At 40.6% G+C, this 16,188-nt stretch overlaps 1 protein-coding gene across 1 annotated transcript in view; it reads left to right on the top strand.

Moving 5' to 3' along the window:
- The first annotated feature begins 471 nt into the window (after positions 1–471).
- DLGAP2 (DLG associated protein 2) overlaps positions 472–16,188 on the top strand; it is an 82,605-nt gene continuing 66,888 nt past the window's right edge. The window contains exons 1-2 of the mRNA XM_032216422.1: positions 472–1,488; positions 10,054–10,265. Coding sequence (XP_032072313.1) covers positions 487–1,488; positions 10,054–10,265 — 1,214 coding nt within the window. The 5' untranslated portion in view covers positions 472–486. The remainder of the gene's footprint in view (positions 1,489–10,053; positions 10,266–16,188) is intronic.

Genomic DNA, 16,188 nt, shown 5'->3' on the forward strand with positions numbered 1-16,188 from the left:
GACAGTTATACCATCCTGCTTCCACTATCCAGCAGCTGTGGTTTTTCTTTTTCTTCTTTCACACATTGAAATGATTTTGTCTGGGCATACATATCCCTTTTCATTATTATTATTTGTATTTTAACCATATAAGCGGCCCAGAGTAATTTTAGTTAAATAGCCATCCAAATCTAAAACATTAAATAATAAATGTAAGAGCTAATATTTAACTATCACAACATTAAAGTATTCTAGCACTAATATTAAATCACCATAATCATACGGTTAAATAACCATTATCATAATATTTAACCATCAGTGAAATATTTGAATTATGTGTTTAGAGTTATTGTTAAACTTTAGTTTCTATTATTAGTTGAAATATACCTTATGCTGGTCCTAGCTGACTGATATATCTCTATCCACCCCCTAACAGATCAGCCGTACTCATGGTCTCCAACTCAGCAGTCCTTCAGTGAGGAAAGATATTCTCCTGTTTCAAGGAACATGAAAGGATTATCTGGCAGTCGTAATCAATCACAATTATGTTCTGCGCATACTTGTGGTTTGGCATCCCCTGAAGATTGTGAACACAGCCACGACCATCTTCATCATGGCCAGGAGTCCAGGCAATCGTATCTTCTCAGCCCAACTGAGAGTTGCCCAGTGGATCACCATCGCTGCTCACCACGAAGCTCCATCCATTCAGAATGTATGATGATGCCCATGGTTATGGGTGATCATATGTCCAGTAGCACTTTCCCCAGAATGCACTACACCTCACATTACGATACTCGGGACGATTGCACCATGTCTCACGCAAACCCTAAGGTTAACCGGATCCCGGCAAATTTGCTGGATCAATTTGAGAAACAGCTTCCTCTCCAGAGGGACGGCTTTCACACTCTGCAGTACCAAAGGACATCAACAGCAGCGGAACAACGCAGTGAAAGCCCAGGTAGAATACGTCACCTCGTTCATTCGGTCCAAAAACTGTTCACAAAGTCGCATTCTTTGGAAGGCTCTTCCAAGAGCAACGTCAACGGGGCCAAGGGAGACGGCCGAGGTGACGACCATCATCATGGGCATCACTCCAAACACAGCAAAAGGAGCAAAAGCAAAGAACGGAAGCCCGAAGGTAAGCATAAAAGTGGAATGAGCAGCTGGTGGAGCTCTGATGACAACTTGGACAGTGACAGCACCTACCGAACACCCAGTGTGGTGAACAGGCACCACGTGGACCATATCTCTCATTGCTATCCTGAGGCTCTTCAGGGACATTTTGGGGATCTCTCATTAAAGACGTCCAAAAGTAACAACGATGTGAAATGTTCGGCTTGCGAAGGTCTTGCAATGACCCCCGACGGCAAGTACATGAAACGGAGCTCTTGGTCGACCCTCACAGTGAGCCAAGCTAAAGAAGCTTATCGGAAGTCCTCTCTCAACCTAGACAAGCCTCTAGTCCATCAGGAAATTAAGGCCCCCCTGAGACCCTGCCATTACCTTCAGGTAAGTGTTGAAGTGTGGCTAACACCCTTAATTGAGGAGCAATATGCCTTTTTTTTTAACATTTGCAAGGCAGTTTTCTAACAGGCGTCCTTTCCCATACTTTTTGGATCCCCCAAGGTTCATCTACACTTAGAAATAAAATACGAAGCAGATCTCACAAACTGCAGTTTTATTTGAGTCATCCATAACAAACTTTAGGTGAAAGTGAAACATAACCATCATAGTCTCATCAATCTTTTATGGCCTTAACCTCTTCTCAGAAGTAGCTCAGATACCTTCACTGAGCTTCCTTCTTCTCATTAACAACACTTGCATAAGATAGCAGTGAGGAGGGGGGGGGGGCACAGGTCCTATTCCTGGTCTTTAATTACACGCTAACCAAATGGGACACAAACGTCCTCCTTTTCACCGAGGACTCTGAATGGAGCCTGAGTATCCTCGGGCGTTGTCTGTGTGTATTTTCTCTCCGCTCTGGCCACCAACCATGCAGGGCTAACTTTGAAAGATACTGATTGGCTTCACCTCATTCATGCAATGCGCGTATAACAAATAATACTATTTCTTTAAAAAAGAGAAAGATTGGAAAAATCGACTTTCAACTTTTATCCTGTTTTTCTATTTTTTAGACACAAATAAATAAAAATAGAAAGATAAAAGATAAATGTACTGGTTGCAGTAGAGATTAGGAGAGAATGAGTAACGGAGACTTTGGAATCAGAGCTCAAGTTGCAATTTGTTTTTGACTTGGTGGGAAGTGTGAACCAGTGGCTCACACTTTAACTGACACTTGCAGCAGATCACCTGGAGTGAAAGGCTCCGTTTCCCCCTTGGCAGCTACTTCAGACAGCCCCCATTCCTAACTCTTGTTCTTCTCAGCTGATAGCTAGCTTATTTCCCAATAAGTTCCCCAAATGCTCCCTGCCTCAGCCTGATGGGAGAGCATCATGGGGTAGCAGTTGCTGCAGGTCTTGAAAGACTTTTGAATTGGCATGTATCAACTCTAAGAGCTCTTGCAGAAGGATGATTCTGGGGGTTAATGCTTTGCTTTGCAGCATGCAAGATCCCTTTATTTAATTCATTTAGGCACCACCCAGTCCAAAATGATTCTGGAAGGCTCACAATACAAGACAATATGAAAAATAGACAAGACTATATAAGTAAACAAAATAATGCCCACCCAGACAATGGAATCCATCCTTCATCCATCCATCCATCCATCCATCCATCCATCCATCCATCCATCCATCCATCTATCTATCTATCTATCTATCTATCTATCTATCTATCTATCTATCTACCTACCTACCTACCTACCTACCTACCTACCTACCTACCTACCTACCTACCAGTGGTGGGTTCTGGATCCCGTTCCAATCGGTATGTACACCGTAGCTGCCAGCAACGCTTCAGCAAGGCTCCGCGATGTTCCAGCTGCTCAGCGGAGTGTCATACAGGCACTGTACATGCCATGTGCCTGCGTGGAAATGCCAAAGGCTTTAAAGAACAGGTAAAGAGCTTGGGCGGGCGGGCCCTCCGGAGCACCATACCGGAACAGTACCTGGTACTCCAGGCAGGCTCCAGTACGCCCATACCAGGGCGTACCACCTGCAACCTACCACTGCTACCTACCTAACATCCATCCATCCATCCATCCATCCATCTAAATACATGTAATGGGGGGGGGAGGGGAGTGTATCCACTCTAGCCCAAGACCAGGGAAAACAAGCAGGTTTGCAAGGCCTTCTGGAATGGCAAGAAACAAGCAGAATTATTTGAGTAGACCACCTGGAGATATTTTGCTTGGTTGGGTGGCTTTTCAAGACTAATTGAGAAAGAAAAAGAAGAGAAACTTGATTGTGCACCAAACGAATTAGCAAGATCAGAGACCTGTTGTGGGGAAATTTGGGATAGAATAACATGCAGTCTCCCATGGTCTTTAAACACATTTCCATACCTTGTTGGGAAGATGGTGACTGAAATTCTTGTGAAGAAACAAAAACTATTTTCCTAGAGTTCTTCTGAATCTCGTTTGCTTCTCAGCAGGACCAAAAATTCTGAACACAGGGTAAATGCATATTGCATGAAAATGTAGAATTAATGCATACAGAGATGGCATGCAGACATAAATTACCTATAGAATACAGCTGGTAATTAGCCCCACACTTGCAAATAAAGAATGCAGCCATACTGATTCAGGTAAATCTTCTGCCAGGCTCTAAATTTAAAATATAAAAATTGCTTGATGCATTAAGCAATGTGTGTACAAGGATTAACTATCTAATTCAAGAAAAGGCTTCTAAAAATATCAACATTTATAATAAGGCATTAGAGTACTGACTCTGAGCAGATACAAACTCCACAGATGGAAAATTCAGGGTTCAGTAACTATTTGAACAAGCAGCAAAAGCATTTTGACAATTTCCTGTGCGTACATATGGGGCTTTACTACCAATTGAAATGACACAGAGAATAAATCCAAATTGCGTCTGTCTTTACACAAAGGGATAAAACAGTCCAACCTATCTAAAACAGCACCACAAAAATCAGATTAGGAGCACAAATTGAAATAGGGAAGAAAATGGTAAGTGAGCACCTGTCTATCCTAGATGAGTTCAAATCACCAGGACCGGATGGATTACACCCTAGCATTCTGAAGGAACGGGCAGACGAGATCTCAGAACCACTGGACTATATTTTTCAGAGATCCTGGAGCACTGGGGAACTACCAGAGGACTGGAAAAGAGCTGATGTGGTTCCCATCTTCAAAAAAAGGGAAAAAATAGATCCAGGAAACTATAGACCTATCAGCCTGATTGCAATACCGGGAAAGATTTTGGAAAAGATAATCAACTAGCGAACACCTAGAAATAAATAAAGTAATAGCCAAAAGCAAACATGGTTTGTCAAAAACAGATCATGCCAGACTAATCATATTGCATTCTTTGTCAAAGTGACAAAATTAGTGGACCAGAGGAATGCCGTCGATATAGTTTACTTGGACTTCAGTAAGGCATTTGATAAGGTAGACCATAACCTACTACTGGATAAAGTAGAAGAATGTGGGTTGGACAGCATCACCACCAGATGGATTCATAACTGGCTGACCAACCGCACTCAACGTGTAGTCCTCAATGGAACTGCATCTACATGGAGGGAAGTATGCAGTGGGGGACCCCAAGGCTCTGTTTTAGGCCCAGTACTCTTCAACATCTTCATCAATGATTTGGATGTGGGAATAAATGGGGAACTCATCAAATTTATAGATAATATCAAGCTGGCAGGAATAGCCCACACTCCAGAAGACAGGCTTAAGATACAGAAGAATCTTGACAAACTTGAACATTGAGCACTATCTAATAAAATGAAATTCAAGGGTGAAAAGGGTAAGGTTCTACATTTAGGCAAGAAAAACGAAATGCACAGGTACAGTATAGGTGGTACCTTGCTCAATAGTAATAACTGTGAGAGGGATCTTGGAGTCCTAGTGGACAACCATTTAAATAGGAGCCAGCCGTGTGCAGCAGCTGCCAAAAAAGCCAACACCGTTCTAGGCTGCATAAACAGAGGGATAGAATGAAGATCACGTGAAATGTTAATACCACTTTATAATGTCTTGGTGTGGCCACACTTGGAATACGGCATTCAGTTTTGGTCATCACAATGTAGAAAAGATATAGAGACTCTAGAAAGAGTGCAGAGAAGAGCAACAAAGAGGATTAGGGGACTGGAGGCTAAAACAATGAGGAACTGGGTATGTCTAGTTTAATAGAAAGAAGGACTAGGGGAGACAGGATAGCAGTCTTCCAATATCTCAGGGGTTGCCACAGAGAAGAGGGAGTCAAACTATTCTCCAAAGCACCTGAGGGTAGAACAAGAAGCAATGGGTGGAATGGGTGGAAACTAATCAAGGAGAGAAACAACTTAGATCTGAGGAGAAATTTCCTGACAGGAAATAGAACAATTAATCAGTGGAACAGAAGTTGTGAATGCCCCAACACTGGAAGTCTTTAAGAAGATGTTGGATAGCCATTTGTCTGGAATGGTATAGGGTTTCCTGCCTAGGCAGGGGTTGGACTAGAAGAACTCCAAGGTCCCTTCCAACTCTGCTATTGTATTGTATTGCATTGTATTGTGTTGTATTGTATGAAAATGCTTCCCTGTGCAACTGGCTATATGAAACAGAGAACCAGGATTTGAGAGAAGCTGTGATTTTTATTTCCATTTCTGGAACAAGTGATCAGAATGAAGCTATAGAGGAAAAGCTACAAACTAAAATGATACATCTTTAAGAGCTAAATTGAAATTTCACTTTAAAGAATTCTTTTTCATGCTTTCCAAATGAAAGCTCTGTAGAAAGGACGCTCCTCTTCCCCCTATTAGGCCTTGAGGGCATTTCCACTGTATTTTTCCCGCTTTCGGTTCAACGTTCAAAGCAGACTCTGATCAGCTTTTAATCAGGTTGTAAGAAGCCTATTCTACATCTCACTCTATTAGTATAAGATGTTACTTTGGCTTGCGACAATTTTTGTTGTTGTTTTAATTGGATAATCTCCCCCCCCCCTTGTATCTTGTCAAAAGAAATAGAGGCAGACTTTCTGCATCTGTCCACCTCTGTTCTGAGATAAGTAGGATAACATGAGGATGTGATTTGTTTTGCAAACTGGCAAATTTCCTCATGACTTCCCTCCCCCTTTTTCCCTTGACTTTCTTTTCCGTTCTCACTGACTTTAGAATTCACCTGTAGACGTTAACTCGCAATCCTGTCATTTTAGGTAACCTTGCTTTTTGGTTCAGGAGAGAGCACGCTAGAAATCAAGGAGTTTCTAAATATATCAGCACAGCTGTATTTTAGCCATCTCCATCCTGTGCCAGAGTCCACAGACAGACGCTGCAGTATATAATTATCAAGAACAGAAACCAGTAAAATCAGTGGAAGCCATAACATTTCATCGAGTGAAAGGCGGGTCACATCTGGAATTCTTGTTTTATCAAACACTTGGTGTACATGTCAAGCAATTCACACTTTTTAAAGCTATTCCATTTCTTTCTCATCATCTGCTCCTCCCCCCCCCCGCCCCTCTTCACACACTCCTTCCAGTAAGAGTGTTATAAAACACAGTTCTGAATGTTTCGTATGAGTCCTCCATAAAATAACGATTGGTGAAATGGCTTCTCTGACATTTTTGTATTATTTTGCTTTTTTAAGTTTAAGTTTATGTTTAAGTTCTATTTTATTTATATGCCGCCCTATTCCCTAAAAGGGACTCAGGGCAGCGAACAACTTAAACGGGAAGGGGAAACATACAAGTACAAAATACACATATTAAAATGACCAACAACTACACCTGTCGAGAGGGGAGAGGAGCTCATCAACCCCAGGCCTGCCGACACAGCCAGGTTTTAACGGCTTTTCGGAAAGCAGGGAGAGAGGTGAGGGTCCGAATCTCCGCGGGGAGTTCGTTCCAGAGGGCCGGAGCTGCAACAGAGAAGGCCCTCCCCTGGGTCGTAGCCAGATGGCATTGGCTGGTGGATGGAACCCAGAGGCGGCCGGCCCTGTGTGATCTAACGGGTCTTTGGGAGGTAATTGGCAGCAGGCGGTCTCTCAAGTACCCAGGTCCAATACCATGAAGGGCTTTATAAGTAATAACTAGCACCTTGAAGCGTATCCAGAGACCGATTGGAAGCCAGTGCAGCTCGCGGAGGATAGGTGTAACGTGGGTGTATCGAGGTACACCCACAATCGCTCGCGCAGCCGCGTCCTGGACCAGAATATTGTTCCATATTGTTTCCTCCATGTACAGGTAGTTCTTGACTTACAACCATTTGTTCAAATTTGCAAAGGCATTGAAAAAAGTGACTCTGTTTTTTCAAACTTTGCAGTGTTGCAGCATCCCCGTGGTCATGTGATCAAAATCCAGGCACTGAGCAACTGCCTGTTTTTAGGATGATTGCAGTGTCCCCTGGTCACATGGTCACCTTTTGAGAATTTCGGACAAGCGAAGTCAAAGGGGAAGCCAGATTCACTTTACAATCACGTTACTAACTTAACAGCTGCAGTGATTCACTTAATAACCGTGGTCATAAAATGGGGCAAAACTCACTTAACAACTGCCATATTAGCAATGGAAATCTTGGATTCAGTTGTGGTCATGAGTCAAGGACTGCCTCTATGTATCTTCTCATGGATAGAACAGTTGACCCAGGAAGAGAAAACTCTCAAAGGGGAAACGGTTCCAGCAATTAGGAAACAAAGGCTTTGTAGAAAGGCCGTTTTAAGGAAGATCAAGGGAAGAATGTATGTTTTTTAGGAGGAGCCTTTGTAGAAAAGTAGGATGCTATAAAATAATTGTCTCAATTAATCTGCAACATCAGTCCTGCTTCTTCTGCCTTCCTTCCTTCTCAGCTGTTTTCTTTGCTTAAATCACAATAATATCTTGTCAAGTGATATTGTAGGTTCTGACCATGTTGTAACTTGGGTTTTTTCTGCAAGCTCTGGGAAAGGATCTAATGAACGGTAGGTTAAATGCCTTGCATTTCGTTATTTTTGCTCTCAGTGGTGGCTTTAGGTTACTTCTTAATAACTTTTTCATTACTTCTTGTCAGTGTAGGGTTTTTTTTTTAATTATGCTATTTTTGAATTTTAGCCCTTTTATTACCAGAAGGGTATATAGAATGCTCTGCGTATAAGCCCCAATAAACAAACAGACATCATTGTATATAACTATTTTTTTTTTCCGGACAGGAGTGTTTGCTTCAAGTCCCTCTTGACTCCTGGTGTCTCTTACAATGAGTCCCAGCAGTTTTCTTGGCAAAGTTTTTTTTTCCCCCCATCAGTAGTTTCCCGTTGCCTCCTTCCCAGGGCCAAGAGAGTGACTGGCCTAAGGTAACCTGCCTGGCTTCATGCCTAAGGCGGGACTAGAAAAGTCTCCCAAAGGCCTTGACCATTACCCCAAGTCGCCTCTTATGTCTCATTTACAACAGGAAATATTTAATACACGGAGGAGAGGGGAAATTAGGCTCATTTACCCAAACACACAACATTCCACTTGTGCAGTGCAAACACAGCCTCTGAAAGCATAAAGTGAAGGTGTTTCTGAGCTTCCTTCTATATTAAAAATCAAAAATACAAAATTTTCAACAGCGGCTACAAAAGTTTTAAGTGTATGGTTTTTTTGCATGCGTATGTTATACATATATATGTTGTATTTGTGCTGATAAATAAATAAAGGGAGACTAGTATAGATCTATTTCAAGCTATTTAGCTCTCATCAGCTAGCCATACCCTTACTGGGAATCGAACCTGTGCTGTATATATATCTCCAAGACTGAATGTGAGCCTTCTCCTCTATGTTCCATGTCCAAAACATCCTGCTTATGAATTAAACAGTAAGACAGGACAAAGAAATGCCATAATTATGAAACAATAGCACTGAAGGCTGGATAATATAAAGCCATGTAAAGATTTTTTTAATTTTGTCTTTTTTGTCCCTTTTCACTGTTTTCCTGAATCTAGGATTATATTGTTATTCATACTAATATTGTAACTGCTTTCATAATTCTATAGCTGGGTTTTGTAACCACTGATTTTAGTAATAGTTATATAACTGTGTGTATATAGTATGTGTGTGTGGGGGCGGGTATGCATATTAGAAAACAGCCAGCAAGAACAAGTGTTTAACTGAGGCCAGAAGCAGTTAGAGACTACAACTAAGTATTGGATTAAGGACTTGCCAAAATTCAGAGTCAAAAGCTAACTTGGAACAATTAAGCATTAGTTATATGCATGGACAAAGTGTTGTATATAACAATATAGGTCCATGGTATATTTAGCAATGTTTGATATTCTGTTATAAAACTTCAATTTATTTGGAGGTGTTATTACCTGAATGATATAAATGTTTTCATTTGATTACCAGGTTGCAAATTTAGATTTCCGGAGCTAATACATCAGGCTTATTTGGGTTTCTGCTAAATCAGTCAGGCATTTCAGAAGTTTCTATCACAAGTTGGTCTTCTTTTTTCAGCCTGTTGTGTAGAACTAACATCATACCCCATTCTTTAGCAGGTACTTCTAGTTATCAAATGATTTTAAGATAGATAGATAACAACAGTTGTTGCCTATCTCAGTTTTAATTTGATCAGAAATTGTCCTCTCTTAAGGCGTTTGAAGAATCAGGGTGATAGTTTTTCCTCACTCACTTTGACTGTATGTTTGATTTTGATTTGTGTTGGGTGAACCTAGTAATTGCTGTTTATAAATCAAGGTTTATGTCTTGTGGCTAATTGTGCTTTCATTGATAAGTATTAAACAAACAGTGGTACACCACAAACTGCAGAGCAAGCAGTATAGATTACCCCACCATACCACATCATGATTTGCTAAACAATCGTCTGCATTTTACCCCATCAAATATTCCTGGAATTTTGTACTTAGTTAATAGCTGAAGTCAAATCTAACCTTTTGGTAACGAGTACTTAGTTGTTATTTGCAACAGGTTGTTTAAAGGGCCCCACAGCAATGTCAGGTTTATTTCTGTTTTGTGCTTGTTGTAATACCTGTCCCAGGTACCTCAAGATGAATGGGGAGGTTACCCTGCTGATGGTAAAGACGAGGAGATTCCCTGCAGAAGGATGAGAAGTGGAAGTTATATTAAAGCCATGGGAGACGAGGAAAGTGGAGATTCTGACACTAGTCCCAAAACATCACCAAAGATATCAGCCCATCCGGAATCCTTGTTAAAATCTATTGGACAAAGAGCCCTTGGTGATCACCAGAAGTAAGCCTTTTTTCTCAAAGCTTTTTTTCCTATTTTATTTCTACTATTTCTTCATCTTCTACTTCAGCTGATAATGTTCTAAAAATAATGTTGGTTGGATATACACTTCCTCAGATTAAGCTGATGCTTTTTATTGCTGGCGAAAAAATAATTTCTTACTCTGTAACAACTAGCCATTGCGTTCCTAAGGCAAAGGATGAATGTCTAGACCAGTGTTTCTCAACCTTGGCAACTTGAAGATGTCCGGACTTCAACTCCCAGAATTCCCCAGCCAGCATTCGCTTACAATCGCTTACAGCATTCGCTGGCTGGGGAATTCTGGGAGTTGAAGTCCGGACATCTTCAAGTTGCCAAGGTTGAGAAACACTGGTCTAGTCCCTATTCAAAGTATAAAACACCTGAATGTTGATCAGTTAGTTTGGAGTACTTTAAAAAATATAAAGAGATGAGGGCATAGCCATCTGACTATGTTAAAATACTATCTACCGTTCTTTGAATTGGCGGGAAAGTGTGGCAGCCTTACTGCCAAACGCCATTCTCTCTCAATAATGAGGCCAGTCACCAGTGCTGTCCATGCGGTTTTAATTCAGAACGAGTTACAGAAAGGGAGTGATTGATACCCTCTCTTGTTCATTCTTCTTAAAGGGATATAAAGCGTGGATGGATGCTTAGGGTTTACGCACCTTTCAGTTGCCTAATTATAGGTTGCAACCATAGAGACGCTCCATGCTTGGCTTCCATCAGTTGGGAATTTTCTGAAAACAGATCTACTATTTTTCAGGTGTCCAAAAATAGATTGGCTGACAGGACATAAGACCCTAAGAGGGGCCAAGAGTGAAGTACTAGAGAGTGATTAGTAAGGAAGCTAAGAGAGAGATTCCTGAGGGACGGAATCTTTCACATCAGGTGTCTATGCACTCATGTATCAAACCATAGATACGGGGTTCACAATGAATCTTTTGTTGCTTTGAGACCCCATATCTCCATCAGCTTCTTGCTTACATCATAGAGGACAGTCCTTTGACAAGGAGAGTTTTAAGCCTCTCCCAAGGCCCTGACTGAACATCCTTTGTCTTTGTCTCGGAATAGAGTCAGAATATTTATTCTGTAAGACATTTGAAAGTTAGATGAAGCAACAAACCCAATTAAGTTGGTCAACTGGTTGCTGAGAATGCAAGTGAAGGAAATCCTCTCTTTGCTATGAGGGTTTCCTTGACTAGGAGAAGAGGAAATATACAATCTTAACACGCTTCTTAAGCTTTCATCATTGTTTTTCAACTTCAGTTGAAAGGCAAAATAGACATGGTATATATTTTTACAAGGCGAAATGGAGAGATGGCTCTCCAGTTACAATTTCTTTCCCTCAGAGTTAATCGCACCTTTTAAATGGAAGGTAAATGTGGTCTGTCTCATAGTGTGCAGACTGATACAACTTTGTGTCTTTTAAGAAGGAAAAATCAAAAATGTATTTACAAGTCCAGCCCTCCCACAAAGAAGCTTGCCAAATACTTAGAGATTCTTCTTTTAGCTTTGCCTTGGAAAGGTCCTTCCATTTCTTAGCTGCTCACTGGGGAATACCATCAAAAGCCTTCGGATCTCTGCCTTTCATAGCCCAGGAAGCCCCTGTCAGCCACTGTATTTCTGTATCATCCTTGACATTTAAAAACCATAGACTTTACTGAAGAGATAAAGTTATTCATTGTTCAAGGAGAAGCTGGGATGAATGGAAGGTATTCATACATCCACTGAAATCAACTTCTGAGGCATTTTTTTTTTTGAAGACTGCCATTTTAAATGAAACAAATATTAGTCAAATTAGGCAATGCTGTTAGTCTGCTAATGAGGAAAAAACCTGTCTGTTTGGAGAAGATAAATTGTGCAGTTCCTTTGAACATCCAAGACAGGGTCGTCAACAGGAAAAATAATTACCAATTTGAAAATTGTGAATCAATTTACCACAAAGAAGTCCGATATTCATGTAACAATAGCATCAAAGGAGCTCAGTCAACTGCAGGGAAGAAGTGTGTTACAGGTTTGCAGTTTTAAGTTTTACAAAAGTCAAAATATTAACAGGAAAAAGGAAAAGTGTCTGAATTGAAGTAATATCCCATGCGTGGCATTTTGAGAATTACATTACCTAGCACAGCAAGTAAGTTATCATAGTCTAAGAAATCAGATTACTGCTGCTACAATAAAATGTTACGTTGTCTGAAAGTGCCAGGCTGCATTGCTTCTCCAGCTATATTCTCGAATCAAGTTTTTGCTGTTTGACTGTCTTTTACATGTGTGTGTAGAACTCAAATGTAGGACAAGCTGTAAATCTGCTGATCATGAGCTGGTGGCAGACAGGTGGTTGAGGAGCTGTGTCTGTTACTTGCAATCCTCAAATTTATCTTTTAAACCCCTTATTTTCGTTTTTTAATGAAGAGGAACTTTAGGGAGTTGACCAGGTAATTGGTGAAGGAGCATTAAATTCAGGAGAAGGGATGAAGGGAAATGAGGTCCTCAACTATGTGTTTTCAGGAGGTAGGAATTATCGGCCACTCTTTCTAAATAACGTCAAATTTTTTGATGCTGAAGAAATCTGAATCCAATTATCAAGCATCACCTGCCCACCTATTGCCTGCATAATCTCCAAGGCAGCTGGCTGGGGAAATCATGAATAGCCCATTTCTATGCACCCCTCAGCATAAATGGATCATCTGCTCATTGGCCACCAGCCACATTCCTCCAGAATGGACTTTAATGAAGTCTTCCATGGTCTGTGCCAGTCTCCTTTTCAGCTCCCCATCTTCACAAATACCTTTACAAAGCCTTTCCAAGGCCTCAAATGCTTGTGTTGGCCAAAACAATTGTGGCAAAAAGTAATCCTCATAAGAAGTGCATGAATCGACATTGGTCCCTTCAGGGAAGAGTGTGGCGGAGAAGAATGAACTAACTTGTTGAAAAAGCTTAGCATATTTTTCCAAATTATTATTTTCTCCAAATGCCTTGGGGAATAAAATTGGCACAGAATGCATTAATTAATACATCCTTCCTTACAAAACAAAATGTGAAGGTGCTTAATTTTTCAAAATTATTAGTTGTACGTTTTACCTTGAAAATTTTTATTAATCATTTGGTCTCTAAAGAGACATTGGTACAATGAAAAAGGTTGTAATTCTTTGAAAAATAGAAATGTCAATAAAGTGAACACAGGGCAAATTTAAATGTAATCTTTTAACCGAGTCTCAATGTATGGTATTCAGTTGTTTGCATGCCTCCCTGTTAAAAGTTTCATTGATTTTAAGGAAAATAGGTGATACATCTGTGTTAATCTAATAGTTCATTTTATTGGACTCAAAATCTGACCGACTATATTAGCCCAAAATTGCAAAACTTCAGATGGTCACAAGAGTGCATTGAATAGCTAGGATTTCCAATAGCTCTTTGCTGCCAGTTGTTGCTACCCTGGATATTTACAATTCAGGTCTAGGTGACCTAGTAAAATAGCAACTTGAGCCAACATCTTCATCCCTTAAATTTTAATGGGTCAGTACTCTTCATGCAGCTGCTCCGAAAGATAGTTTGTAAAATGGAGAATGTAGTAACTTTCATTCTGATGGGAACACTTGAGTTGAATCTGCTTTGCAGCATTCTAGTTGCAGCCCATAACAGCAGTTATGATAACTCATAATTCTTAGTACTGTATTTGGCTTTGAAATGTTAAAGACCAGATGCTGCTCTTAGACTGCTCAAGTCTGTTCTCTTGAGATTCTACTATTGAAAAGGCTACGCAGAGAAGTATTCTCAGCCACTGCTTTTCAGCTGCAGATTTCCCTTCCAAACTATTTCTTGTTGTGTTCTTATGTTTCCCTAGAAAAGGCCTGATAGTAAATGAAGAAAGAACCAAACATTAATGGCATCTGCTGGATTGTACAATTCTTTCTTTCTATATGACATTCCCTTTGATCTTCCTAAGATCTGTATGTATGCGTGCATGCGCCATGCAGAAAAAGGAGCAATCCTAAAGTTTCCCAGAGATAGCCAAAGAGTCAGGTGATGCTAAAGACTGCGTGGAACTTGGTTTCCAGTCCAGGGTTAATGACTTCAGTCTGGCAATCAGAGCACTCTTCAGTTGCAGAGACATTGCCAAACGCTAGGTCCATAAGTGGAACACTGTGGATAATATCTTGTGGTTTTACAGGGCTTAGGTTGAACATTGACTATAACAGAACTTGAACAAGGGTTAGTAAAGGGAAAAGGGGACCCAACGGTGATAGGAGCCACTCGAGGCTACGACTCCTACTCTGGGTGAGTGGCTCCAACAAGGACAATATCAGAGCTTTCTGTCCAGAAGAGAGCAGTGCTAGGAACCGCTAAGATATTGCACAAATCCTGCAAACTCCCAAACCTCTGGCAGAGGACCCGAGATGGAGGGAGGCGCATAACATTCATAGGGGTAAGAAGGGACTTTGCTTGGGGTGGGGGTTGGGTTTTTTTAAAAAAAAGAATCATAGTTGGTATATAGCAGATAGCTCATGTATAGTTCATTAAGTACAGAACACCTGAAGAGTGAAAGATCCTCTCAGCTCCTTACATTTCCTTTACTTTTGGCCAGTTTGAAAATCTAACCTGGCCTTGTTAATAAAAATTTTTCTAACAGAAATTTTCACTGTCTGCAATCCAAGAAGAGAGCCAGAAAGTATAGAATAAGAAAAGAAAACAGGGCAAAATCATTACGTTAATCGAAGGTGTTCTCTCAAGCAAAGATAACTTTAATCTTTGCCATTTAATGATTTTTTCTTTGCTTGCTTCAAGAGTGGATTGTAATTTCTACAAACTAATTGACTCCCTTCTTTTATCATATAATATCCAGGTACTTAAATGAAGATTATTTGAGCTGTATTTCTGAGAAAGCCAGAATTTTAAGCTTTGGATTGAATAGCATGGCTGGGCAGAAAAGAGAGGACTTATTTTTCTTACATTCAAACCCAAAGTAGTTTTGAATGAATTTGAAAGTATTAAATCGTTCCAATACAGTTTACATGAATTAGATGAAATAGAAAATGCTTAATGTGAACAACTTTTCTTTGTGATGTACACTTTTCCACCTATCCCTTGCTTTGTGGATGAAAACAGATCACCTCTGCCACACAATGGTTGTAAAATAGATATGGCAAGGGAAATAGCATGATCTTCTGTCTTTTTTTAAGAACGGTTCTTTCTGAATTAGTGTACACCCAGGTGTGACCTGTGTATTTTCACATCAATTTTTTTAAGATACAAGTAAAAGCTAGTGGTGGGTTCCTTCCAGTTTGGACGGGTTCAGCATGTGCAGAACAATTTATTGCACTGCGCATAAACGTGCAGTGTGCATCAAGCGCGGACATGAGCAAACCGGCAGTAGTGCTGGCTGGAACCCACCCCTGGTAAAATCTCCCTCCCTGGAAGTGTGGGCCTCCTTTCTAGACTAAACTAGCAAATGCTTTATGAATGTTTAAAACCAAAAGGGAGGCCAGTATTGTAAAAGTTCATTTAATAAAATCTGCTGTGTGTTTTACAAGCATGATTTTTTTTTTTTTAGATTTTATTAAGAATTTATATGCCGCCCTTTTCCCTGGAGGGACTCAGGGCGGCTTACAATAATGAGGGGAAGGGGGTGCAAGACAAGACTTAAAGGAAAAAAAAAAAAAAAAAAATCGTGAATAAAAGAAAATTATCCATAAAAACACAACATTCATTCAACATTCGGGCGGGGTGAGAGTAATCCTATCCCCAGGCCTGACGGGATAGCCAGGTCTTCAGGGCTGTGCGGAAGGCCTGGACTGTGGTGAGGGTACGGATCTCCACGGGGAGGGTGTTCCATAATGTCGGAGCTGCAACTGAGAAGGCTCTCCTCCGCGTAGTCGCCAGTCGGCACTGACTGGCGGATGGAATTCGG

The sequence above is a fragment of the Thamnophis elegans genome, chromosome 4 (assembly GCF_009769535.1).
Source record: "Thamnophis elegans isolate rThaEle1 chromosome 4, rThaEle1.pri, whole genome shotgun sequence".
Taxonomy (NCBI): domain Eukaryota; kingdom Metazoa; phylum Chordata; class Lepidosauria; order Squamata; family Colubridae; genus Thamnophis; species Thamnophis elegans.